This window comes from Pongo abelii, chromosome 6, assembly GCF_028885655.2.
Source record: "Pongo abelii isolate AG06213 chromosome 6, NHGRI_mPonAbe1-v2.0_pri, whole genome shotgun sequence".
NCBI classification, from domain to species: domain Eukaryota; kingdom Metazoa; phylum Chordata; class Mammalia; order Primates; family Hominidae; genus Pongo; species Pongo abelii.
The window spans coordinates 44,284,512-44,311,821 of NC_071991.2; the positions used below are offsets into that span (position 1 = coordinate 44,284,512).

At 37.1% G+C, this 27,310-nt stretch overlaps 1 protein-coding gene across 13 annotated transcripts in view; it reads right to left on the reverse strand.

The window, feature by feature from the left end:
- Window positions 1-27,310, reverse strand: part of SUGCT (succinyl-CoA:glutarate-CoA transferase) — a 735,129-nt gene that overhangs the window by 110,295 nt on the left and 597,524 nt on the right. For all 13 annotated transcript variants that reach the window (XM_063725726.1, XM_054560560.2, XM_002818027.5 and 10 more), the window contains one exon: window positions 7,293-7,356. In XM_063725726.1, the coding sequence (XP_063581796.1) occupies window positions 7,293-7,356 (64 nt within the window). The remainder of the gene's footprint in view (window positions 1-7,292; window positions 7,357-27,310) is intronic.

Consider the following 27,310-nt stretch of genomic DNA (forward strand, 5'->3'; position numbering starts at 1 on the left):
GGAAGAAATAACTTATCTCACCTTTCATTCTCACATTGGTTTTACACAGAATTCCTTATGAGCACCAACATACTTAAACTTTATGGAGAGATATATGCTGAAACTTTGGTTCCTCTTAATTTTTCTTTTTCCCCAGTGAGATTTGTGACAGCCTTCCCCATTGCTGTTATCCATTATAGAAATTTAACTGCACTTTGAGGACATGTGATTTCAGAAACATGATCTAATTTTCTACCTAAAGAGAAGAAAAAAAGCTAAAAGTAACAGGGGAAGGCAAAGTCTTGTGTAGCATAGAAAAGGCAGAGTTGTAATGCATGGAAAATACAAGGCAGTTACTCCATTTAATGTATGGGCTTCAAATTGAAAACTAACTAAATAAGTAAAATAAATCGTTATCAGAGAGCTTCTGCAGGTAGCCAGTTCATTAATAAAAAATGCATACTGAATAAATGGATCATAAATCATGTTTTTGATTATCTAATAGTTTTCCATTGTAATCATCATCCAGAAAATGTTCTTAAGTTCCTAGTCGGCATACAGGGTGCTGGTTAGACTTCAAATTATGACATTTTTGCCCTCCAGGAGCTTATAAAGGTATACTGTCTCAAACCCAGAGAAGGGTTTTAGATCATTACTTACAAAACATCTTGCAAAACATTCAGAAATACAATGTGTCCAATAATAAAATAGAGGAGTACATTCAACTTTATACAAATTCACCTTAAAATCCAAACATCAATATTCTAATAATTTGATTCAAACTACGCTAATGCATGGCGGTGACTACTGTCTCTGCATCCAACATCCACTAGTTAAACATTGCTGCAAGTTCCAAATGTGAGTATTAAAATACTATGGAGAAAATATATTGAAGAACTTGGAGCCGCTTTCTGAAAAACAGATCAGGGGACCAGCAAGCAGAAGTAATTCAATTTCAAATCCTTTTGCATGTATAGAAGACTGCTTCCCCTTCACAGCACAGACACACTCACCACTGAAACACTTCCCAGAAGTGCAACTAGAATCAAATGACTGCAATGCACATTCACAGGAAGTATCTAAAAAAGGTTATGGTGAGAAACTGCAGAGCTACACATCAAACTCTATTCCAATGACATCCTTTGAAGTTTGGCACTCAGCACCAATGCTAACTTGGCACCTCCACAGTACATGCAAGGACAGCATGCTCCACTCTGGCTCAAAGGCCAAAGACCGGTGTGATTGCAAGAAGATGCAAATAGTGAATGGCTTGGTGGAAATTGGCCAACCTTTGGAATGTGATAACTTATGCAAGATCTTCCCGCTAAAGTCACAAATAAGGTGAAATTTACATAATGGCCCATCTCCTGTTGCAGAAATGCTGTGATGTAAACTTTAATGTGCTTTTTAAATTTCTGTAATTAACAAATACAAATTTCTATCAATTTCACTGTTTAAAATTTAGGACACTGTAGGTCTTTACAAAAGTCTTCAACAGAGATAGAAATTACCCCTAAAATCAATCCATGAGAACATCTGCTAAACCGGTGGTTTCTATCCAAGCTCCACTTGCAAGTCCTACCTTCACTCCTTAGACAGTAGGAATCTCAGGGACCCCAGCATAGATATCTTTGAATTTTTTTTGATTTGTATTTAATGTGATTATTAGCTCTATTTTAGAACTTATTCCTGTGGCCTCTGGATCCCTCTTCGGGGTCACTGTGAGCCTGCCCCCTCCCTATTTCTCCACTGGAGTGCTTTCTCTGCTCCTCCAGGGTGCCAGGCACTCACATTGTTCATGTATCCGATTGCATTTTTTTTACATTATATAATTTCATTGAAGAATCATTGGCATTGTTGATGAATCATAGGATCATTACATCTATTAAAAAGCTATTTGTTCAAATTTTATCATAAAAATATGAAAACATTTTATCCTATGTACAATGATGTACACAAATTTAAATAGTCATCAAAGATACCTGAAGTAATTAAAGAAGTATATTTACAGTAGCACATCACAGTAGGTGGAAAACCACTCACAGATCCAACATTGATACTGTTTTTGTACTTGGTTACACACTGAAGGTGAAGCATACATTTCACTTCTCAGAGAAACCTTTCCTCAGCCTACACACTAGGTGAGGTCTCCCTGGTATGTGCACCCAGAGCCTTGAGCTGTAGCCCCTGATTCTCCAAGGAAACACTCAACCTACTTTTCCATGTTCATTGTTCATGCCTGTTTCCTCTGGCAAAGCATAAGCTCCACCAGGGACTGGTCCTATCCAGTTTTCTCCCCAGAGCTTAAGTAGTGTACCAGACACAGTAAGTTTAGTTAGCTTAGTTGTGGGGGGAAGGGGAGGGAACGTTTGAGGTTTTAGCACTCAATATAGGTTATATTAATTAAGAGCAAATTAGTACATTGTGCCTATCATGCTGACACTTCTATCATTAAGGTAATGGTGACCTAAAACTAACAACCACTTCCCTCACTGAGGGCTCTTAGAACACTAGAATGTTGGAGTCTGGCAAAGAGTCACATGATACCTGTTCTTACTTATACGTCCATTGATAGTTCATTTTTCTTTGTCTCTCTTCACTTTTAACTGTATAATAGGCTTTAAAGATCAGATGAGGGAGTACTTTAATGAATAATATACTAAATAAAGAATAATAGCATTAGCATAACTAAAACTCATACTTAGAGATAATTCATGGGCTTAACTAGTTTGCATGTTTTAACTAGATCATCTGTAAACACAAATTACATTTCTTTCGTAATTCTTTATTATAGTTGAAGATGATAGAGAATCATATGAAAGGGAGTATTTGCAATAGATATAATAAAGGAAATAGTTTAGATGATATTACTTATTGTATTTTAATAATGGTAATGATTACAAAGATTGAAACAATGTACTAAATGGCTGAAATAATTATTTTCTTTAAGTAGCCAAGAGGGATTTTTAAGAGGTAAATAATTTCGCATCCTTGTCCAAAGTATATTAAACATGGGTTGACCAGTACCTTTAATGTATTAATCAATAAGCTCTCATCTGAAGGAATGCTATGTGGATTTATACAACTCTAAAGAAGGCTCCATAAATATCACATGATTTACTGCTGTTTTTAAGAGACAAGTTTCTGGTAATGACTAAGAAAGTGCTTCAGGCAAATTAGTGTGACATACAGAAAATTCAGTTCATAAATAAGTTCAAGAAGTTCATAAATAAGGCAGGAAATATAAATAAGTAGAATAATTTGGAATGGTAATAAGATGGTAATGCTAATAATGCTAATAACAATCCTAATAAGGATTGTTACTGTAAACGTGAAGATGTGGATATGTATGTGTAAATCTATAGAACTACATCTAGCAAATTCAAAATGTGTTTCCACTAGTTAACCAGGAAACAGTGTAGCAAAAGTCACCTTTAACTATAGCTTGTGTTTCTTGTTTTGGCAGACTTACCATATTGAGAGACATTCTGAGGAAATTGAGTTATGTCTATAGCATTTATGAGTTCTCCAATGGGGACATCCCCAACAAAGAAAGGCAGAACTATCATAGGTAAATAAAATCAAGGACAGGTAGAATCCACAGACAAATTGTAAATTTTATTACTGATAAATTCCCTTTGCATTTAACAACTCTTGTCCTGTCTATGTGGCCTCTTATTGGGATATACTGAATTAGGAGATACAATAGCCTCTTTTTATCTGACATCTATAGGCAGAATTGTCCTTCCCCTTTCGCAAGAAATTCAGATGTGCTGCACTCAGAACACACTCGGATTCTAATTCCAAACATTAACTAGACTCACGCATTTCATCTGAAATCTGGGAATTCCCATATTGATAATTCTATAGAAAGAATACAAGATAACAAGACAGACATACCAAAAAGATGACTAAGCCCTATAAACATTAAACAAAAATAGAATTTTCCAAAGGGAGATTAAAACAAAAAAAGGAGAAAGAAATTGCTGTGGATCTGAGAACTCTATTGTAGTCAAGTGAATTTTTTACTCCAATTATTTACTTCTCCCTGTGCCCATGCTCCTCACCATATAACTTTGAAATTTCTCTCAGAAAGGGTCACATGTATTTCCCCACCCTTTTGGATACAGCCTAAAACTTGCTTTTGGCCAGGCACAGTGGCTGACATCTGTAATCCTAGCAGTTTGGGAGGCCAAGGCAGCTGGATCACCTGAGGTCAGGAGTTTGAGATCAGCCTGGCCAACATGGTAAAATCCCGTCTCTACTAAAAACGCAGAAATTAGTTGAGCGTGGTGGTACATCCCTGTAATCCCAGCTACTCAGGAGGCTGAGGCAGGGGAATCGCTTGAACCTGGGAGGCGGAGGTTGCAATGAGCTGAGATTGCACCACTGCACTCCAGCCTGGGCAACAGAATGAGACTCTGTCTCAAAACAAATTAATTTAAAAAAATAAAATTTGCTTGGACTAATAAGATGCAGGCAGAAGGGTTTGCCAGCTGTACACCAACATCTTACATAGCACTGTGGTTTCTGCTTGCCCCAGTGTTCTGCAGCCATGACCGTCAGAAGAGTAGGAGAGACACACAGATTAGAAATGACTTCAAGCATAGGCAGGAGCTAAACCTGGCCAGACCTGGAACTAGAAGCAAAGCTACCCAGCTGAGCCCAAACTATATGAAACATCCCAGCTAATCCACATGCATGGCATACACAAATGCTTATGTTTGAAAACCATTAAGAGCTTGAGGTTATTTCTTACACAGAATTCTTGTGACAGTGGCTACCTGATACATTTATAAATTAAAGTAGGCAAAAGAAATATTCTTCCCTTCTAGTAATCTGTAAAGAATACTTCCCTCCTCCTGAGATTTAGCTTTCATTTATTTACAGTGAAAGTCAGCAAATTACGCCTGATTGAAAGAGTGTTACCTCCAGTGAGTTCATTCTTGGTTGGCCACTGACTTACTTTTTTCCTATTATCATTGCTGACAATCATATTAACTTTCAAATGCTTACCCTTTCTCTAATGTGTTGGGGATACCAACTCCTGTATGACCTCATCTGTAAACTTGTGGGGTTAAGTGATTCTTAAGTTCTTCAGGGCCCAGACTTCCAAGGAGAGATGTGTGGAAGACCACAGCATGGTGGGCAGAGGAGGAAAGCTAAACAATAGGAGTGCTAACCTATCCATCAGCCTAACTCTGCTTCCATCTGTGTTAGCTATGGATTCTTCGTGTGGAAAATCAGTTTTACTGTTTAAATATCAAAAACTACTAGACCAGATGTTTTCTAAAGATCTAATACTCAAAGACCTATGATTACATTTTTTATTTTAACCACCCCCTTCTCTTTATTTCTATTCCCATGGCCCTAATTTAAGACACTATCACCTAACCTCCTGTATCACTTCCTAACCTGACCGCCAGCTTTAAGCTGTAAATTGTGTCATTTTATTCCCCTACTTAAAACGAGAGAAAACCCAACTTTAACAGGGCCCCCAGGCTCTCCCTATCTCTCCAGTCTAATTTCCTGCCCCACTTCCCCACCTTTCATCCTGGCTTAGAACATACCCCACTCTTCATCACCTCGGAGTTTTCTCCCATGCTGTTCCCTCTGCTGGAAACGCTCACCCTCTATTCATTCTGCCCTTCAGTGTCATGTTATAAGTCTGCCTCTCAGAGAGACTTTCTTCGATCACCTACACTACAGAAGGCCCCACCTGACCCCTATCATTCTCTATGACAGCACCTTCTTCTTTCTTTCTTTGCACTTATGACTTACAGTTATAGAAACATTTGTTGGTTGTTATATCATTCAACTTTCTATTAAGTATCAGCTCCAGGTGGCCAGGGGTGAAGTTGTCTGGTTTATTTTTGTATTTTTAGGACCCAAAGCAGTACCTGGCACATAGTATATACTCAGTAATATAGATGAGTGGATGAACTAATGAACTTCTTAGCTTTTGTCACACTTTTTTCTACCACTTTTCTATACCATATAACATTTCCCTAGAACGTGTGATCTCAGTTTTTCATTTGCTTATACCTGCTCTCTTAGTTACCTTCCTTAATCCATGCATAATGTTCCTTATATTCTTGAACATTAGAATTTTCTCTTCAACTTTCTTTATTCATCATACTTCCCTCTTCTTACTCTTTTCATGTGCGAGTGGTCACTATCTGGTAGGTTATGGGAGATTATTATAAAGCTGATCCCAAATCTTAGAATTAAATTCTATTTAGGATAAAATTAACAAGAATAGTCCTTCAATAAATGAGATCAGATAACTGTAGAAGTCAATACTCTATGCCACCTGACTGAGGTGACTGAGGAGTTTGGCAGATACCTAAATTCCAAGTAAGATGGCCAGGAAATGGTTTTAGGAAAAAACAATAACAAAAATTATATCCTAGCTAATTTCACTGACCTCCATCAGAAGAAAAGAAAAAAAAATAAGTGCTTGGTTTGTGTATAGTCTAGAAAATATGGACACAATGAACAAATAATGTGGAACTCCATTGCTGGAATGTGGATTTTCCAGCAATGCCTGGAATAGAGAAACAACATATCTGATAAAGGTAATATTATGATTATCAGAGAAATGAAGGCTGTGGGAGGGAAATGTATTGGTCACAAGCTCTCACTACAGTTTAAATGCACCACCTAAGAGGATGCTTTGAGAGTAGGCATGAGGCTACTGGCTGCTGAAATGAGAGCTCCCTCTGCAAGTAAAGAAGCTGGCATTTCAGCTTAGGCAGCAGTCTCTGGTGAGTTGGTTTAGTATGAGTCAACTTACAAAAATTCAATCTATTCTGGGTGTACTGAAAACATTTAGTTTCTTGATCTGTAAAGCCAAGATCCATACCTTAAACCACAGTTCTGAAAGAAAATGCCCGAGCCTGAGCAGTCAGTAGCCTTCCTCGGACTCCAGTTACATCTTGCCTGGCTTTCTTTCCAATTCTCATATGAACGACACTCTATTTATTGTTATTGGCCATACCTATTACTATCAACCTGTTGATAATTACATGATGTACTTTTGTGAGCACGTGATTACACAAAATGGAATTAAGAAATGCAAGCATTTTTTTGTCATCGTGGCAATCCGACACTCCTTAGAGCTAAGACACAAGGCCATAGTGTCAGCATACATTTTTGTGAGTGCAGTCCTAGGATTCCCCTTTTACCCAACATTATAAATTTGGATAATGTCTTGGAAAGTTGTTTTTGAGGTCATAAGCTACCTGTAGTAAACAGCATATGGGACAATTAATAAAGAAAGATGTTAGAGAAAATACCGAAACTTTTCAGACCTGGGACAGAAATCTTCCCCACAGTTGGATGCTCCATCTCCATAACGAGGCCATTGTGTAATACCTGAAAAGGCAAAAACAGAGAGAAAAATAATTTACAAAAATAAAACCATCTTCAATCGCAAGGCATGGACAGCCATCTATTCAGTCAACATCAAAGAAAGACATGGCAAAACACAGAGGTGTTTAAAATTTTCATTTGAAAGTAAATATTTGACATAAAAACAATGTTTCATCTTATAATATACCAAATGAAGCCAAAAAAGACTAGAGGATTCACGGACTAGAAAACATTTCAATAAGACCTTCCCACTATTAACATTTTTATTTGCTCCTAAATATAGCGGATGATTTCCTGTCTTTCATCTATGGATGCTCCCCTAATATTAAAGCTCAGCCTTTTCCTGCATAACCTTATGGCAGGACTCAGCCAAGGTTAAGAAATAGAACCTTGAACAGAGCAGCACACTGGGGTGGTATACATGCTCCTGGAAATCTGTTCAGCAGAAGGTATGCGGAGTCAGTCCAGTTTGAAGAATAAATCAGAGTATCCAGAAGGCTCGGTGACTGCTGGAGGTGGAAGGATTCAGGGCTGCTGTGACAAGCAAATGAGCAGCTGACAGCAAATCCAGAGGAGACCCAGGTCAGAGGCAAGCACAGGGAAGCTGAACCAGGAACGTTTTCAATGGTGGCCAAGACCTTAAGAGTAAGACTAGAGTTCAGAAACAGGATTCCAGGATGCTGGCGTAAAAAAGCCAAAGACTTCATCCCAGAGGGCTGACTAGGTTCTCATGCAATGGTGAGGCAGGAAATTTTAAAAATAATAAAATAAAATAAAATTTTCTATATTAAATTAATTTATTTCAAAGACAACAATAAGTATATTTTTATAAATTCTTATTCTCTATAACTAATAACTTCAAATATTCTATTTTATCTAAAAATACAATAAAAATCATAGAAAACCTAAACAAACCTAAAACTACAACTATCTAAACACGATAATAAAAATTATAAAATAAACCAATACGAAACTCTTTAAAACAAAACCTAAATAATAAACATCTAAACTAGTTAATAACAATCATATACAATCATAAATTATAAACCTATTACAATTTAATTAACTATCTTTATCCTGCTTCTATATCCCTACTCTAACACCACTATAAACTTACTTCAAACTAACCCACCCCCTTTTATAAAATATACATAAAAATCAAATACTATCTTTATTCTAAACCCAATCTTTAAACATTAAATCTACTAAATCTAAATACACTCAGTAATAAAAATACCCTCCTACATATACCCCAAAGTCTCTCTCTAATCCTCCTAATCCCACAACAATAGGACCGGGATAGGTATCTAGTGTCCCACCAAGAACACAAGGTAGCTTTGGCTTGGATTTAAAATCTAAGGCCAGTTACTAGTGCAGGGACATTCTACCAGTGCCTGACAAGAGAAATGTGACTTGATGCTGAATCACTTGAGTATTGAAATGAAGCAACTTAAATCCCTGGCAAACGAAGGCTGGAATTTTCCCTGGGGGTAGGCAAAAAGACAAAATCTGCAGTGCCCTCCAACTAGAGGTGGTGGACAGGCTGAGGGCATGGAACTAAATTCGGACACATAAGTGTTGAATTATTGGAGGCAAAATGTTCTGTGATACACAAATAAAAATGCAACACATTTTTTCTTTAAAAAAAAAACAACAACTGGAGGCTAGCTGGGTATACTGTCTCAAAGAATCCAACATCTATTACTGGAACCTCAGTAAGACATTTATGGGCATCTTTCATATAAATTGTGTTTCACCTGCACTATCTACCAAGCAGAGAACCTCTCTCTTCCTGTCCTGTACGTGCATCTAAATGACAGAAGTATTTCAGTGGCACAGTAATCTTACAGACCACGATTTCATGCCAGCATCCCAAAGAGTGGCAGTTATAATGGTTCTACAGCATTTTGAGCTTCAGGTAAAAGCAAGATTTGCATATCTACCTTCTTACCATAATCCATTCACAGAGCAAAAGAGCATGGAATAAAGAAAGTAATAAAATGTTTTCTCACTTTGTTAAACTCAGAGAAAGAGCTCAAATTTCTTGGGTTTTATTCATTTCTAGTGAGTCACATCATAAAATAAATCATCAATAAGACAACTTCATGGGTGACTTTTTAAGTTTAGAACTACAGTTTTGCTATAGCTAAATATTCTGGCTGCCACTGGTTTCTTTGGGAATGGTTACCACTTTTCGGGTGATGCTCTTTAAACAACGATGTCAACCTCCCTCATTGAGGATGATACCACACCACACAGAGATTCTTTCTTTTGGGATCACCAGGTTTGTACTCAAGAGCTGGCCAGATAAAATTCTCGCCAGTGTTAGAATTGTGCTATAATTTAATTCTGGTGTGGCTCGTTCTCAGCACCCGCCCCGCACAGCTTCCTCCTATGTGGGGGTGGGGGCTAAATGCCAACGGGAGGTGCTAAATCTCAGTTCTACTGAGGACAGGAACAAAAATACCGAGCTAAATTTCACTCAAAACAATTATCTGCACACTGAATCATTCTTCTCTCCTCGTATCTCTGTTGCCCTCCTGACTACCTCTTTGTAATAACACTGCAGTGCTACTCACGAAAGACAAAAGTGAGTGTTCTTAGCTAAATATAACTTAACCGATAGTGTTGAAATTAATTAACGCTGAATTTTAATCATGTAGCAAACGTTAAGTGTCAAACGTGAAAGGGTAGTTGGTAAAGGTCAAGGGACATACGTCAAAGTTTTGTGAAGCAAAAGCTAGCAGTTGATTGAAATTTTCCACGGAAGCAGTTTAAAGAGTGTACTTTCTCCACCCCTACGCCGATTGCTGTCTATATAGGATATTTTTCAGTATGAAACTTTAACCTTATCAATGCCTTTGCATTGAAAACCATTCCGTTTTAAGCAAAAATATAAATTCTTCTTACGTTCGGCAGAGGAAATTAACTGCAGTTTCTCATTTGCTGTAGCATGCATACAATTATGAGGCAAATGGGCTGGTGTGAGCCCCATGTTCAGAAGGAACTGATGTATTCCCCTGCTTGGTTGCCGCCCACCTTTTCATATAAAGTGTGAAGTCCATATGATTCCATAGGCTTTCTTCGTGAATCAGGTCAGAATATCCCAGAGAACAATGGGGGCTGTGGCAGTGCTGTCCCTGGAAACCCTGCCTAATGACTTGGAATCTTGGAAAACTCTCCAGCCTTGTTTGTGGGGCGAATCCTGCTCTGCTTAGTAACATATTAGAGGATTTCAGAACCCAGGAAGTCTGTCTGAATTCTAACATAAATCTCTCCTGCTTCATTACCCTTTCACGTTCGACACTTCAACTCCCTTTCGTGTTTGACGCTTAACTTTGCCACATGATTAAATTTGTCTCCTCTAAGCTTCATTGGAAATGAAAGAACTACCTGTTATCACCATTTGTATAACATTTTTTGGTGAATGGTTACTAAATGTTTCCTTGTTCTTTTCTCATCTGGCCCCAACACCCCAACCTCTATCACCTTAACCTAGAAATTCAATTTAAAAATGTTTCATTTTCTGACCACTAACAATTAACTGCTATAATTTCCCTTAAGATATTCATGGCTTAAAGAGAGTTTCATGCCTTGGTGCTAGGTCTGGCCATTCAGGGCATTCTTTGTTGCATATTGAGTTATTTCAACATAAGGCAGGGAATTTCTCCAGAATTTTGTAGTGAATTTTGTCCATTTAGCAATGTCTTTGGATTTTACTGTTTTCTCCTTCATTTTACTTATTTTATCCTTCCTAGGTCTTTCATGGTTTAGTAGCTCTTCTAAATTCCATTTCTTCTCCTTGAAATTTCAAAAGCCTATTCTTGACAAGAATAGAATTGTAGTCAGTGCGCCAACCTCTTTAGCAAAGTATCAGGCCTATTTAAAATAAGGTCTCTCTTTCTTTCTCAAGTGTTTTACAGATTGACAGCCTAATGACAGAGTCAAGTGGTAATGTATTAATGATGGGGGGAAAGAGTAAAATGTATACCTTAAAGTAACGTGGGAAATAAAAGTTTAAGTGAAAGTAAGAAAGTCTTTTTATAAAGTCCTATGGCAGAAATGGCAGAAGAAAAAAATTGGTAATATAGCACTAGCAAGACAAAAAATGCAAAAAATAAAAATCGATACCCTTTCCATAGACAGTGAAAATATTTATGGAAAGTGAGAGTGCAATATTCTAATGAAAAGACATGAAATTACATACGCAAATGATATTTGAAAACACTACACCGTCCTTACACATATCAGAATCAAAGTAATACCATCAATGGCATTAGCAATAATGTACAAAAGAGAACTGACCTATCTATTCACTGTGAATAATGATATGACCTATTCATTCAACAAACATGATAGCACTTATATGCTAGGCAAAATGAAGAAGCTGGCAGTGAAAAGATGAACGAACCTGCATTAAAAATGTATGTAATTAGAAGAGAGGGTGCAGAGTAAGAGATATTTTTTATAACACAGTCATATAAATTGTTATAACACAGTTTAAGCTCCATAACAAAGGAGCAAATCCAATGAGGAGCAAGTAGGTAACTCTGCCTATCTTGAAAGAAGTTGGTGATTTGTTAGATTAAGATAATATAACTTAGGTCAGGGAGGTTAGTAAAGACCAGAGAACAAAGATAATATTGAAATTAGATGTTAAGATTAAAAACAACAATGATAAATGTAGTAACAGCAGGTGCTGCTCAACAAAACTCCTTAAGGGTCAGGCATTGGGTTAGGAGCTAAAGCTTTGTTCATTTAATCCTCTCATTAACCAGATTAGGTAGGAATTATTATCTTCATCTCTACTGATAAGGTGTTAGAAACCTAGAGGGGCTAAGTATTTATCCAAGATTTCACAACCTTGGCTGATTACTAAGTGGCTGATCTTGGATTATAATTTAGGTGTGTCTAATTTAGCCAGGTTCTGGCAGTTGGAGACAAAAAATAATGGAAAAGCTTTATTTGATTTACCATTAAAATAACTAGCTGATGTGGTCAATTCTGTAAAACAAATTAGTCACTTTAATGAGGAAAGAAAATCAGCCAGATTACATGACACCATGTGGTCCTATTAGTTAATAAACTGAGCTGCACCGTTGCAGGTAGCCAAGGATACTCTGGCACCACAGACACAAAGGCTGTGAAAATTGGAAGTATTTGAAGGGGATGGACCCAGAGGGTGATCTTGGGCAAGGCGCTTCAGTAGTCTAAGGCTTAAAACCCTCATCAGTGGCCAGGCGTGGTGGCCCACATCTGTAATCCCAGCACTTTGGGAGGCCGAGGCAGGTGGATCACCTCAGTTCAGGAGTTCAAGACCAGGCAGGCCGACATGGCGAAACCCCACGTCTACCAAAAAAAAATAAAAATTTAGCCAGGCGTGGTGGTGTGGGCATGGTGGTGTGCGCCTGTAATCTCAGCTACTCGGGATGCTGAGACAGAAGAATCACTTGAACCCAGGAGACGCAGGTTGCAGTGAGTCAAGATTGTGCTACTGCACTCCAGCCTGGGCAACAGAGCAAGACTCTGTTTCAAAAAAAAAATTCAAAAAATTTTAAAAAGAGAAAATTTAAAACAAGAATCTTTATTAGTAAAAAGGGGATAACAATATCTCTTCTAAGGGACGAAGTGCGATGATGAGTATAAAGCCCTGAGCATAGGCCCTGGTGCAGAGTGTGCTCACAAGAAGTGGCAACTGTTTTTCCTGTTACCAATAGACTGGGTTCAAACTCTGGCTTCATCAGGTACAAGATGTGTGGCTTTGGGGTACACTCATTGAACACATATTAAATGTACTAACAGTAAAGAATGATCATTAACAATAAGCATTAAATACATATTAATGTGCCAGGCATTGTTAAGTGCTGAGGAAAAACTGGGTCACAGAAAACTCAAGGTCATGCCCTCAAGAAGCTTACTGCCTTTTAATGGAAACTTTCTAATTAAGCAGAAACCACTGGTCTGTTATTGTTACATAATATTATCTGTTTTGTCCCCTTTTATATGCCCAGTGCCATGAATGTTATCTGGCACTATCTGGTAGATGCTCAATTAACATTTACTGAATTTTTTTTAATTAAATTGAATTAACTGAGTAAATTGCAGGTAGTTCCTTTTGGTTTCTTTATTTTGTAGAAGTTGGGGGAGAGTACTCTTATTTTAAGCTTTTAATGAATGCCTAGAGTTCTCTAGACACAAAACTGTTTTACTGAATTTCCAAAATACAGTCATTTTTAGGAACTTAGATATCAAGTTCTAGTGTTGCCTTGCAATTTCTTCAGTTTTCTAAAGCAGCTTCTAGCTGATCTTGAATCTGCCATATACACTGTACATATTTTAAGACACTCCAGAGGCCATGCCGAGAAGCTCTGCACGGACAATGGTCATTATCGATAAAGGAAAGCCAAAAAACATGGGCATGCACATTTACACATGTGAAATGAATCTACTAAACTTGAAGAAAACAATTACAGAATTCTTCTTCATTAGAAATACTCAGAAAACCATTTCTAAAACACACAATATCTTACTAAGCAAAAAACACTGGAGTAATATTCTTTATTTTATTTCCCATTTTAGCAATTTAGTCATTCCTTTAGCATAATAGGAAAACAACCTTGGAATAATATTTGAAAGGTTACATAACTGAAGGCAAAACTTACAGTGAATACATTAAAAAGTTAATTAAACTATTTCTGAAAACTGTGCCCTCAAAAAATGCAAAAATAACATAAATTCATGAAAACAAATTGACATGAAAGTCCCTAACTTTACTTACATCAAGGGTCCGCAAACCGGTACCATGGTCCATGGTATCAGGGGTCCACAAACCAGTACCGGTCCTTGGCCTGTTAGGAAGCGACCTGAACAGCAGGAGGTGAGCAGTGGGCAAGGAGCATTACAGCTTGAGCTCCGCCTCCTGTCAGATGAGTGGCAGCATTAGGTTCTCATAGGAGCGGGAAGCCTATTGTGAACTGCACATGTGAGGGATCTCGGTTGGGTGCTCTTTATGAGACTCTAATGATAAATGTAATACCCTTGAATCACCCTGAAACCATCCCCCATCCTCGTCCATGGAAAAACTGTCTTCTACAAAACTGGCCCCTGGTGCCAAAAAGATTGGGGACAGCTGACTTAGATAATGAAGATCACATGTAAAAGCTGACTTTTTTTGTTATCTTACTTCTTTGAAACAATTCACTGTTATTAAATTTCATTCTGCTGTGAATGCACCTGACATAGCCTTTTTCCTATTTTCTCTAATTTAAAAAAACTATGAAAATTGGTCATGCAATATACACACACACATAATTTACACAAACACATATGTAATGTGTGTGCATATATATGTATTGTGTGTATATATAGTGTGCGTATACATATGTACATATAATATGTATATATACATACATACACACACACATATATATAGCTTAATGTAGACTAATAAAATGAACACCCATGCACCAAACACCCAGCCTGAGAAACAGAACTACCAAAATGTTTGAAGTCCCAGGTGTACCCAGTCCCTCCCTCTTCTATCCCCAAATATAATTCTCCTGAATTTTGTTAATCTTTTCCTTTCTTTTTTTCTACTTGTATCAGTGTGTATATACTCCAAATATTTAGTCCTGGATTTCACCCATTTATAACATTTAATTCAATGAAATCAAGCATATGCTTCTCTGACTTGCTTTTTCTCATAACATTGTTTCTGAGATTCATCCGTTCTGAGGCATGAGGCCATAGGCTAACATGGCCATTAATATGAAGTATGCCATTGGATAAATACTCCATAATTTAACTGACTCTGCTTTTAGGTAGCTTCCAGTTATTTTACCATGGCAAACAATGCTGCCATTAACCCATCTCTTCATGCAACAATTTTTCTAGGGTATAAACCTAGAGCTAGATTTGCTATGGCATAGTGTTAAATATATCTTCACTTGTTGGGTAATGACAAATAATTTTCCTAAATCATTTACGAATCACTCCCACCAGTTGCTTTATATCTCAGCAAAACTTAATATTATCAGAGTTTTTAGGTTTTGCCAATCTGATCACTGTGAAATGGTATCTTATTAAAGCTTTAACTTGCATTTCCTTAATTACTAATCAGGTTGAGTATATTTTCCCTGCTTAATAATAATTTACATTTCCTCTTAAATGAAATGCTTACTCAAGAAGCTTTCCTACTGGCTTAATTATATTTTTATTTTTCTTTCTTTCTTTCTTTCTTTTTGAGACAGAGTCTCACTTTATCACCCAGGCTGGAGTGCAGTGGCGTGATCTCGGCTCACTGAACCCTCCTGGGTTCAGGCAGTTCTCATGCCTCACCCTCCTGAGTAGCTGGGATTACAGGCCTGTGCCACCACACTCGGCTAATTATTTGTATTTTTAGTACAGACAGGGTTTCTCCATGTTATCTGATAGTCTTGAACTCCTGGCCTCAAGTGATCTGCCTGCCTCATCTCCCAAAGTGCTGGGATTACAGGTGTGAGCCACCATGCCAGGCTGCTATCATTTATGAGTTTTTTACATATTCTGGATATGAATTCTTGGTACATGAAACTACTGGAATTGAAATTATGGCTTTATTTCTCATTTATTTTGTATTATGTTTTGATAAACAAAATTTCTTAATTTCAGCATTTTCAAACTTATTGAAATTTTCCTTTTGTTCTTCACTTTTTATGACATGTTTTAAAAATTGTTTCCTATTCTTAAGTGTTAAAGATATTATCCTAAATTTTCTTATAAAATGTTTAAACCTTGATGCATTTATTCATAATAAAAGGTCACAAGTTAGGGATTGAAGGGAATAATCTCAACTTGTTAAAGAGCACCTACAAAAAATCTAAAGCTAACATCATACTTAATGGTGAAATACTGAATACTTTTGCTCTAAGATTGAAAATGAGGCAAGGAAAAAAATAATAATAAAAAAATAAAAATAAAAATAAAAAATAAAATAAAATGAGGCAAGGATGTCTGCTCCCACCACTCTTATTTGACTTATTACTGGAAGTTCTAGACATTGCAATAAATCAAGAAAATAAAAACATAAAAGGCACACAGATTGGAAAAATAAATAAAATAAAAATAAAAGGAATAAATATAAAAAATTAACAAAAGAAAAATTTAAAAAGGAAGAAATCATACAGATAACACAATTGTCCACATTGTCAAGAAAACATACAAAAATACTCTTAGGACTAATAAATGACTTCTGCAAGGTCTTAGGACACAAAACCAATGTACAGAGATCAATCGTATTTTTGTATGCCAACAATAAACATTTGCAAACCAAAATTAAAAACAACACCATTAATAGTCACTAAAAATAAAATGAAATACTTAGATATAAACAACAAAAAAATGTATAGACAATGTATGCTGGAAATTACAAAATGTTGATGAAAGAAATCAATCAAGACCTAAACAAGTGGAGAAGCATACTATGTTCATGGACTGGATGATTCAACATAGTAAAGATCCCAATTCTCCCAAAATGTATAAGTTTAATGAAATTCTTACCAAAGTCCCAGGAAAGTTTTTTTCTAAACTTTTTAAAAAGTTCATTTTAAAATTTATATGGAAAGATAACAGCCTCAGAATGGCTTAGACAATCATAAAAATAATAAAGTAAGAGATAATTACCCTATCTGATATTAAGATACACTATATAACTGCTAAACACTAAGTAGATACTAGGAGAATATCATATTGGCAGAGAGACAGACACATAAATCAATAGAACAACAGAGAACTCAGAAACAGATCCACACAAATATGTCCAAATAATTTTTGACAAAGGTACAAATGCAATAGAGGAAGTAATACAGCCTTTTCGACAAATGGCACTGAAACATGTACTGGAGCTGGGGGGAAAAAAGAACCTCAACATAAAGCTCACATTGTAAAAAATTAATTCAAAATGGATCATAGACTTAAATGGAAAATGGATAAATACAAAATTTAGGAAAATAAACAGGAAAAATATTTAAATAAACAGGAAAAACTATGGTACATCCATATTATGGAATACTCCTTAGCAATGAAAAGGAACAAACTATTGATTCACACAACAACCTGCATCAATCTTAAGGGAATTGTGCTGAGTGAAAAACACCAATCCAAAAGATTACATAGTATATGATTTCATTGAACATAGCATTCTTGAAATGACAACATTCTAGAAACAGAGAACAGATCGGGGGTCTCCAGAAGTTAGAGGAGAGATGGGAGTGGAGGGAAGGGGAGGTGCATGTGGCTATAAAAGGGCAGCAGGAGAGATTTTCGTGGTGATGGAACTCTTCTCTATCTTGACTATATCAACGTCAATGCCCTCAATGTGATATTGTAGTATAGTTTTGCAAGAAGTTACCATTGGGGAACAGGGCTACATGGGATCTCTCTGTATTATTTCTTATCACTGCATGTTAATCTATAATTATCTCAAAACAAAAAGCTTTTTTTAAATTATGGTCTTCTGTGGGTATAATGTGAGAGGGGACTCAATTTTATTTTCTCAGCTAGAAATATATTGATGAATAGAGTTTTAGTAGAAAACATTTTTATCTTGTTCCTAATTTTAAAGGAAATGCACTTAATGCCTCATCACTGAGTATGCTTGTGACAAGGAATAATGGGCATACTTTATCAAGTTATGGAATCTATTCCTAGTTTGATGAGAAATTTTATTATAGATGTTTACTTACAGCAAATGGCTTTTAATCCATCTACTGGGAGGATCATATAATTTTTCTCCATTAATCTGGTCACTTACAACTGCAGTAAGTGATCAAATGTATTGTCTTAAAATTTTTTGTTACTTGTACAATTTTAGAATAATTATCTCTTTCAGGTGAATTCAAATTTTTATTGACATGAGGTGACTTGAATAGTAATGCAGTTTGTTTTAAAGTTGGTAGCATCTAACATTACTAAAGCTACACTGGCTTCATTTTGGTTTGTATGTTCTTCATACATCATTTTTTAACCTATATATATGCAATCTTTCTAAGTTTTTAGTTTTATGTGTATCTCTTGAAAATAGAAAATAGCAAGATTTATTCTATCTTTGCCTTTTAACTGAAAAGTTTACTGCATTTACATGAATTGACATTATTGATACGTTTTAATTCATTTTAGAATCTTACTTAGTGCCTATTTTTGGCCCCCTATAAAAAAATTCACATCTTGCCTTGTTTGAGATTGATTGAGATTGTTTCCTCAAATTTACTAGTTTGAAGATATATACTCTATCAAAAGGATAATCTCTTTTTTTTTTTTTTTTAAGATGGAGTCTTGCTCTGTCACCCAGGCTGGAGTGCAGTGCTGTGATCTTGGCTCACTGCAACCTCTGCCTCCTGAGTTCAAGCAATTCTCCTGCCTCAGCCTCCTGAGCAGCTGGGATTACAGGCACGCACCACCACACCCAGCTAATTTTTGTATTTTTAGTAGAGACGGGGTTTCACTATGTTGGCCAGGATGGTCTTGATCTCCTGACCTCGTGATCTCCACAATTATAGGCATGAGCCTCTGCGCCCAGCCTATTTTTTTTTTTTTTTGAGACGGAGTTTCACTCTTGTTGCCCAGGCTGGTGTGCAGTGGCACCATCTTGGCTCACTGCAACCTCCACCTCCTGGGTTATAGCAATTCTCCTGCCTCAGCCTCCCGAGTAGCTGGGATTACAGGCACCCGCCACCACCCCTGGCTAATTTTTATATCAAGACGAAATTTTTTTTCCTGCAGAAGTCTTAACATGCATATTTAACTTAACAAAATAAAAATGTAATCAATACCAGTTATCCCCGTATCAATTATATGCCAGGATCCAGTTATCCCCCTACCAATTTATATGCCAGATGTTTTCAAACTTTCTTGGTTCCCCATATTTTTTCTGTCTCTGTAAATTTTTCATAATGCCCTTAGGCAAAAAGGAATACTGTTTTGTGTATTAAGTAGTATTGTTTTGTTTATTAATTAAGTAAAAACAATATGTATTCATATCCTAATAACTGAGTAGTCATTTGAAAAAATAATAGACATAAATTATAAGAAAAGAAAAAAATAATATCTTTCTTTGATTCTTAGCCACTATTACTTTCTAATAGTATATGTACACCTGTTAGGCACAGCAGAACTTCTTAAATTTTGGAATTGAATCAGATATCTCCATCCATATTTCTTGTTTGATATTCATTTTCTCTTGGTACTTGCATTTTTTTCATAGCAACGTCCATCCAAAAACCGAGTTTGATCAAATGTGTTTATCAAAGGAATGTAGTGTGATTCAATGTCGAAGCTGTGAACTTGAGGACACTCTGTGCTGTGTCCAATATACATATTGATTGATATATGATATATTGATATATATGATATATTGATTGATATAATATATCATATCAATAATATATGATAATATAATATATAATATATAATATAATATATCATATATCGTATATGATATACTATATCATATTATCATATATATGATATTAATATATTATATATTGATAAATTACATATATGAAATTAATGCAAATTTTAGCTATATATTAGATGTGATCACACTATATGTCTCTGCCTCTCTTTTTATTATTATTATTATTATTATACTTTAAGTTTTAGGGTACATGTGCACAATGTGCAGGTTAGTTACATATGTATACATGTGCCGTGCTGGTGCGCTGCACCCACTAACTAGTCATCTAGCATTAGGCATATCTCCCAATGCTATCCCTCCCCCCTCCCCCAACCCCACAACAGTCCCCAGAGTGTGATGTTCCCCTTCCTGTGTCCATGTGTTCTCATTGTTCAATTCCCACCTATGAGTGAGAATATGCGGTGTTTGGTTTTTTGTTTTTGTGATAGTTTACTGAGAATGATGATTTCCAATTTCATCCATGTCCCTACAAAGGACATTAACTCATCATTTTTTATGGCTGCATAGTATTCCATGGTGTATATGTGCCACATTTTCTTAATCCAGTCTATCATTGTTGGACATTTGGGTTGGTTCCAAGTCTTTGCTATTGTGAATAGTGCCGCAATAAACATACGTGTGCATGTGTCTTTATAGCAGCATGACTTATAGTCCTTTGGGTATATACCCAGTAATGGGATGGCTGGGTCAAATGGAATTTCTAGTTCTAGATCCCTGAGGAATCGCCACACTGACTTCCACAATGGTTGAACTAGTTTACAGTCCCACCAACAGTGTAAAAGTGTTCCTATTTCTCCACATCCTCTCGTCTCTGCCTCTCTTGTATTTCCTCTGTGTGTGTGTCTCTCTCTGGGTTGAGTTATAATTAATTTATTCAGATCTATGTATCTGATCCTGAATTCTCTCTTCTATCTAATCTACCATTTAATTTGCTGTACAGTTGTTCTTAATCCAGAGATGATTTGCATTCTGTTTTTCTAAGTGCTTAAGGGCACCTCTGAAATAGAACCACATTAAACTTAATTTTCTGTTTGGTGGTTTTTGGGCCAAGTAGAATTAATTACTGTCCTATATATAGGACAATAGATTTGTAGATAGCTCATCTCCTAGCCCCAGAAAAATGAGAGATTTTCAAGAACCATGGTCAAAACAGGTCAGAATATCTACTGTTTTTTTCTTCAGTCTTCAATGGCAGGTTTTAAAATTTGTTTGCTTTCTTTTTTGTTTTGTTTTGTTTTTTACCTAGCTCACCCACTGATATTGCTGACTTTTGGATGTCCAACCTTTATTTTGAAGTTTCTATTCTATCTCCCACCTAGTGTGGACTTCGGGATTCTTGTTACATCCTCATTTCTTATGGCCCATAAAGTTCAGGTTCTAAGCCAAAGAGTATTAGCAAATGCTGGTTCCAGTGCCTGCTTCTCTGCATGCATGTTTTCTAATCATTTTTCTACTGGCAGGATTTCTCTGGTCATATAGTCCCCCATATTGTCAGAAACAGAGGTCCTCCAGATGTCACTGTATCCTCTTTAAGCTACATTTGAAGTCTTAATTTGGTGTTCCAACCTTTCCTAAGACTAAGTAGTCCAGAAAATAAGAAAAATAACAACTATTAAATAGAAGAGGAAATACAATAGAATCCAGTGAAATACAAAGGTGATTTATGAACTTTAAAGTCAGGATATTCGAAGTCCAGACTTACATCTTTAATTCTATCCTTCTTGGCAGTGGGGCCTTTAATTAAGTTATCCCAGAACTGAACTACAAACTTTCAAGTTAAGGAAGCATTCTTTCCCCTCCAGCACAGAAGTCCACAGAGCCCTGTGAAAGGAACCATTCCGAGTGGTGGTCAGCAGGGTAATTTTGTGTGTGCTGTCTTCACTTAGCAAGAACCAAATAACTCCTTCATTCTTAGGAATTTTCTAGTTGCCCAGTGGGAAACCTGTGAGTTTTGATTAGTCCTAAGAATAGGTCAGGAGGTTGTATATATATTATATTTCTAACTGGATTTAGTCCTCTCTTCCCCAGAGACTGAAGATTCTAGGCAAGAATTTGGGAGTCCAGTCTAAGAGGCAGAAGCTATCTACTTTATTAATGAAGTGATGCTTCATCCTTTTCAGAAGCCATTGAGGCAAATATTTTTCTTATTACTCTTCATTTGTTGATCAAGAATTCATCACTTAAATGTCTGCCAACCATTCTATTTTTTTGCAGGGACCAAAGTAACAAAAAAGTGTAAGGAGGAAAAATAGTCAATTGGACAAAAATATGGCATAACAAAAAAATGCACATGGATTCTCTGAGTGGGCAGAGTTTTCTGTGTGACTTGCCAGGGGTGGACAGTCCAACCAGCATGAATGTAAAGCAAGGACAGAGTGAGTGTGAGAGGACCATACTTGACACTTGCTTAATATCTAGGTGGCAATTTGTATGCGCCAAGACACAGTGAAATAGATTTTTCATTATTATCTCTATTTTATATATGAAGACACAGATCTGAGGAGGTAAAATTACTTGAGTAATAATGTAAATTAAGGTAAAAGGTGTCTATCTGACAGCAGAGCCTATGATCTTTCTACCACACTTGTGTCTGTCTCTAAAGTGTTCAGTACAACTTTCCACTATAATAAGATTCTAGTATTGCTGATCTGGGTGCAACACAGACATAAGAAAAAAGAGTCATTTGGGACACAGAATATTTCAAATGATTGCCATTAGCAGATTGTCATTTCTTCTGCTGGTGCAAGTGCTGCCTGAGAAAATCAGGTATAGTAAGATGCAAGTAATCTTTTATGGAGACCTTCCTCTCTGTCTCCTTGAGGGTAATGTGTTGTAAACTCTCCTGAAATTAAATCTCCTTTGGGATCGAACTGCAACAAGGCATCTCCTTATTTGATGTAGCAAAGCTTTCCCTTAGTAAGTCCACAAGAATATGAAGGATGTAACAAAACATTAACATCTACTTCCTTAACAAATTTTCTTAATAAAGTCATACATGCCGAATATGTTTAAGACTCATTATCACTCTTGATATAGTATGATAGAAGTTTAACCAGAAAAGGTTTTCAGCATCAGGAAGCCACAAAGGGAACAATGTCGTGGCACATACAATATCTGAACAATATCATTTGTTTGCTTTATGTCAACCATTCTAGAGAACAATAACCACACAGGGAGCAATCAAGTGACAGTCCTGTGGCTACCGAAAGACACGGACACTGCACATGACATCCTCCTGGTGCCTGATTCATTATGCCAAAAATTTGCTCAGGCTCAAAAAAGCCAGAACCATTATGATAATTAACACATTTCTAAGACTTAAAAACACTAAGAAGGTGGTCCTAAAATTCAATAAACTCAGTATTTTCATTTTACGTTTTGGTTTGCTTTTCCTGGGAATTTGTGTGGATGGGGAAATACTTTGCTTGTTGCAGGCAGATAGATGCATGTTTGCTCTAGGCCAGGAGATAAGGAGAACTATTTTAGGAAGGAGCCTGTGTGACCAGGCCTGAGGGAGATAATACTGATAAGTAGAGCGTGGTCACTGATAACTTTGTGGGCAAGTGACCCTTTGGATATGCCAAGAGATGTTATCAGGGAGAAAGGGCTGAGTCATGTATATGTAATTCTGGCTTACACTAGTTGGAGTGTGGGGCAGACAGGTAGAGATGGAAATACATAGAAACTAAAATGGAGTGACATGAGTCCAGTCAGGAGTCAAGCCCGAGCTTCTCTCAGACACATTTGTGTTCCCAGCTGACTTGCCTCACAATTTCTTTCCCAGCTGACTTGCCTCACAATTTGTTTGTTTGTTTGTTTGAGATGAAGTCTTGCTCTGTCGCCCAGGCTGGAGTGTAGCAGCACAATTTCAGCTCACCTCTGCCTCCTGGGTTCAAGTGATTCTCCTGCCTCAGCCTCCCAAATAGCTGGGATTACAGACATGTGCCATTATCCCTGGCTAATTTTGTATTTTTAGTAGAGTTGGGGTTGCACCATGCTGGCCAGGTGGGTCTCGAACTCCTGACCTCAAGTGATCCACCCATCTCGGCCTCCCAAAGCGCTGGGATTACAGGCGTGTTGGCTCACAATTTCAATCAGGTGTCATCAACCTGCCTTACAGACACACTGTTTCAGCATGGATATTCACATGGATATCACACTATCACATCTCAACACCCAACCAGAAAAGTGGTTCCTGCCTCTGCCCTGCTTGAGTATCAGGGAGAGTGTTGCCTTCTGAGTTCCAGCTGTGCAGTGTGTCTTCTTATTCAGATCCATGCTTTATCTTTTGGGCCTGACACTTGACACTGCCACTCTGGTTTGGACATTTTGCTTTTGCTCACAATAAACACTTTCCTTGAAGTTGAACCCTATGTCCGATGCCCACCTTACTTTGCCTAGTCCTTGAATCCAACCTTACACTGCCTATAACAGGTTGAATAATGGTCATCCAAAGATCTCAAGTCCCACTCCTGGATTATGTTACCTTATTTAGAAAAAGAGTCTTTTCAGACGGGATTAAATGAAGGATTTTAAAATGGTGCAATTACCCTTGATTATGGGAGTGAGCCCTAAATGCCATCACCAAGTGTTCTCATAAGAGAGGCAAGGGGAGATGTCACAGATACACAAAAGGGGAAGCAGCAATGTGACCAGCCAGATAGAGAATAGAGTGATGCTGCCACAAGCCAAGGAATGCCTATAGCCTCAGAAGCTGGAAGAGGCAAGGAAAGATTCTCCCCTAAAGCCTTCAGGAGAGCGCAATGCTGCCAACACCTTCATTTTGAATTTCTGGCCTCCAGAACTGTGAGAGAATACCTGTTCTCTTAAGCAGTCCAGTTTGTAGTAATTTGTTACAGCAGCCCTAAAACAAACTGTATCCTAGCTCCTGAGATATACCCACATAGATTATCAGGAGCTAGAATTCTGTTTAATTCATGTACCCCTATCTAAACAAATAACCCCTCCATTTAAAAAACAAAGACCGGAATCAATCTTCTGGTCCAAAAGAGACTGACTTGCTACATAATGGAGAAAGGAATATTTTGAGCAGCACATAATCATGATGAAGTCAACTAGATGGTATTCTATTGCAGCTATTTTCATAAAGAAATATTATTGTTTTCATCCTATGTTTCACTCTTTTGGAACTAGCTTTGCCACTCTCAATAACTTGGGAAAAACTTAAAACCAAATACTGTTTTCACAGCAAATTTACATTTCTTCCACTCTAGCGATTTGTTGAGGCAAATGACCTGAACTCAGGCACAGGTTGGTGATTCCTAGGGTGGGGTGGGTGGGGGTGGTGGGGGGTGTGCACCATGTAAATGCAGATTCATGCTATCCTCACTCTTTCGATTCATTTCTAAGACGTAATTATTTTCTAAGGATTCCTGAAATTGACTTTCTCAAGTTTTTCTTTCAAGTATAAAGGCATAATTGATAATGCTGTTTTTTCCTATAAATAAGAATATTCCAAAACCAAAATAAGGAGATGAGGAACAGGTATTTCAAAGGATCCTGATCTTATCTAAAATAATTGTGGACTAGTAGAGGGAACACCTACCAATTTTGGTTCTGCCACTAATCAGATAAGAGGGATTGAGTAAAATTCTTTTAACTTCTCTGGACTTCTGTCTCTGCACTTTTAAAAACTGGACTATTATGTTTGACCATGTAGCCTTGTTAAGATAATTAGATGAATTGAAATACTTTCACCTAAACACCCTTGAGAAACTGTCAAGGTCAATAGGGCCACCCAAAACTCATTCTCACCCTTCCTCACACATGCTCCTCCCAAATTCCCTACCAACCACTAGCACTCCCATTCACTCAGTCTCCTATGTCTCACACCTGGGAAGTCTCCTTGACTTTGCCCTTTCTAACAACTTGCCACTTTTGTCCTTCAGTCAAGTTAAATTCCTTACCAAGTCTAGTACTTGTCCATTCATTGAAGCATTATTCACAATACCAAGATATGGAATCAATATTACGTGTCCATTGGTGGATGCATGGATTTTTAAAAAAGTGGTATGTGTGTATACAATTGAATACTATTCAACCTTAAAAGAGAAGGTGATTCTGTCATTTGCAACAACATGGATGAATCTGGAGGACATTATGCTAAGTAAAATAAGCCAGGCATAGAAAGACAAGTATCACATGATTACACTTACATGTGAGATCTAAAAAAGTTGAACTCAAAGAAATATAGAGTAGAATGGTGATTGCCAGGACCCGAGGGAGAGATACTGGTGAAAGGACACAAAATTTCAGTTAGGAGGAATAAATTCAAGAGATCTATTGTACAAAGTGGTGATTACAGTTAATAATAACATACTTCATTTTGAAACTCACTGGAGAGTAGATTTTAAGTGTTCTCGTGGACAAAAAAATAAGTATGTGAGGTACTGCAGATATTAATTAGCTAAACTGAGCCATTACACAATTTAAGCATATTCCAAAATATCACAGCATATGTGAGAAATATATATCATTATTATTTGTCATTAAAAAATAAAAATAGACTGGGCATGGTGGCTCACACCTGTAATCCCAACACTTTGGGAAGCTGAGGCAGGTGGATTACTTGAGGTCAGGATTTTGAGACCAGTCTGGTCAACATGGTGAAACCCTGTCTCTACTAAAAATACAAAAATTATCTCGGCCTGTGGTGCATACCTGTAATCTCAGCTACTCAGGAGGCTGAGGCAGGAGGATCACTTGAACCTGAGAGGCGGAGCTTGCAATGAGCCAAGATCATGCAATTGCACTCCAGCCTGGGCAACAGAGTGAGACTCTGTCTCAAAAACAAAACAAAACAAAAAAAAATACCATCTGAATGGACTCTCCAGTGTTCAAATCCAACCACGTCATTCCCCTGCTTCATGTTCTTCCCTGGACCCTCTGTATTAGCAGGACCCAGCCAAGCAGCCCAAGGGCACCATTTATATTTTCCCTGGCTTGCACAGTGTTTTATAATCATTTTCCATCTTAATTGCCAAGATTGAAAATTTGGAGATTTCACATACAAACCCAGATTTATGAATTTCCATGAAAAATAAAAGGGTATGGATGCAACCAGACTCTTGGATACAACCTACATGAGCTGAGAGGCAGCTCTTCTCTTTAGCAGTGGCGTGTGTTTTCCTGCTTTCCATAGTACCCACCACTCTCTCTGCTGGTTACCCAGTGTGATTCACTCACTGATTTCATTTGCCTAGCATTTGATGGTATCTGAATTGTAACTTTTGGTCTACAAGATAAAGTCCAAAATTTAGCACGGACCAAAGGCCCTCAGATTCCTACCCTGGACTACTTTTCTCATCTCATCTCACCCAAATGCAACATCAAACACTTGTAGATCCCTGAACAGCACACAGTTTCAAAAAATCTCCTTGATTTTTAATATGCTTCCACTCACCACCACCTCTAGCACATCTCCAATGTTATCTTCTTTGCAAACATGTGTCCTGCAAGACTCTACTTAAATGGCACTACTTTAGC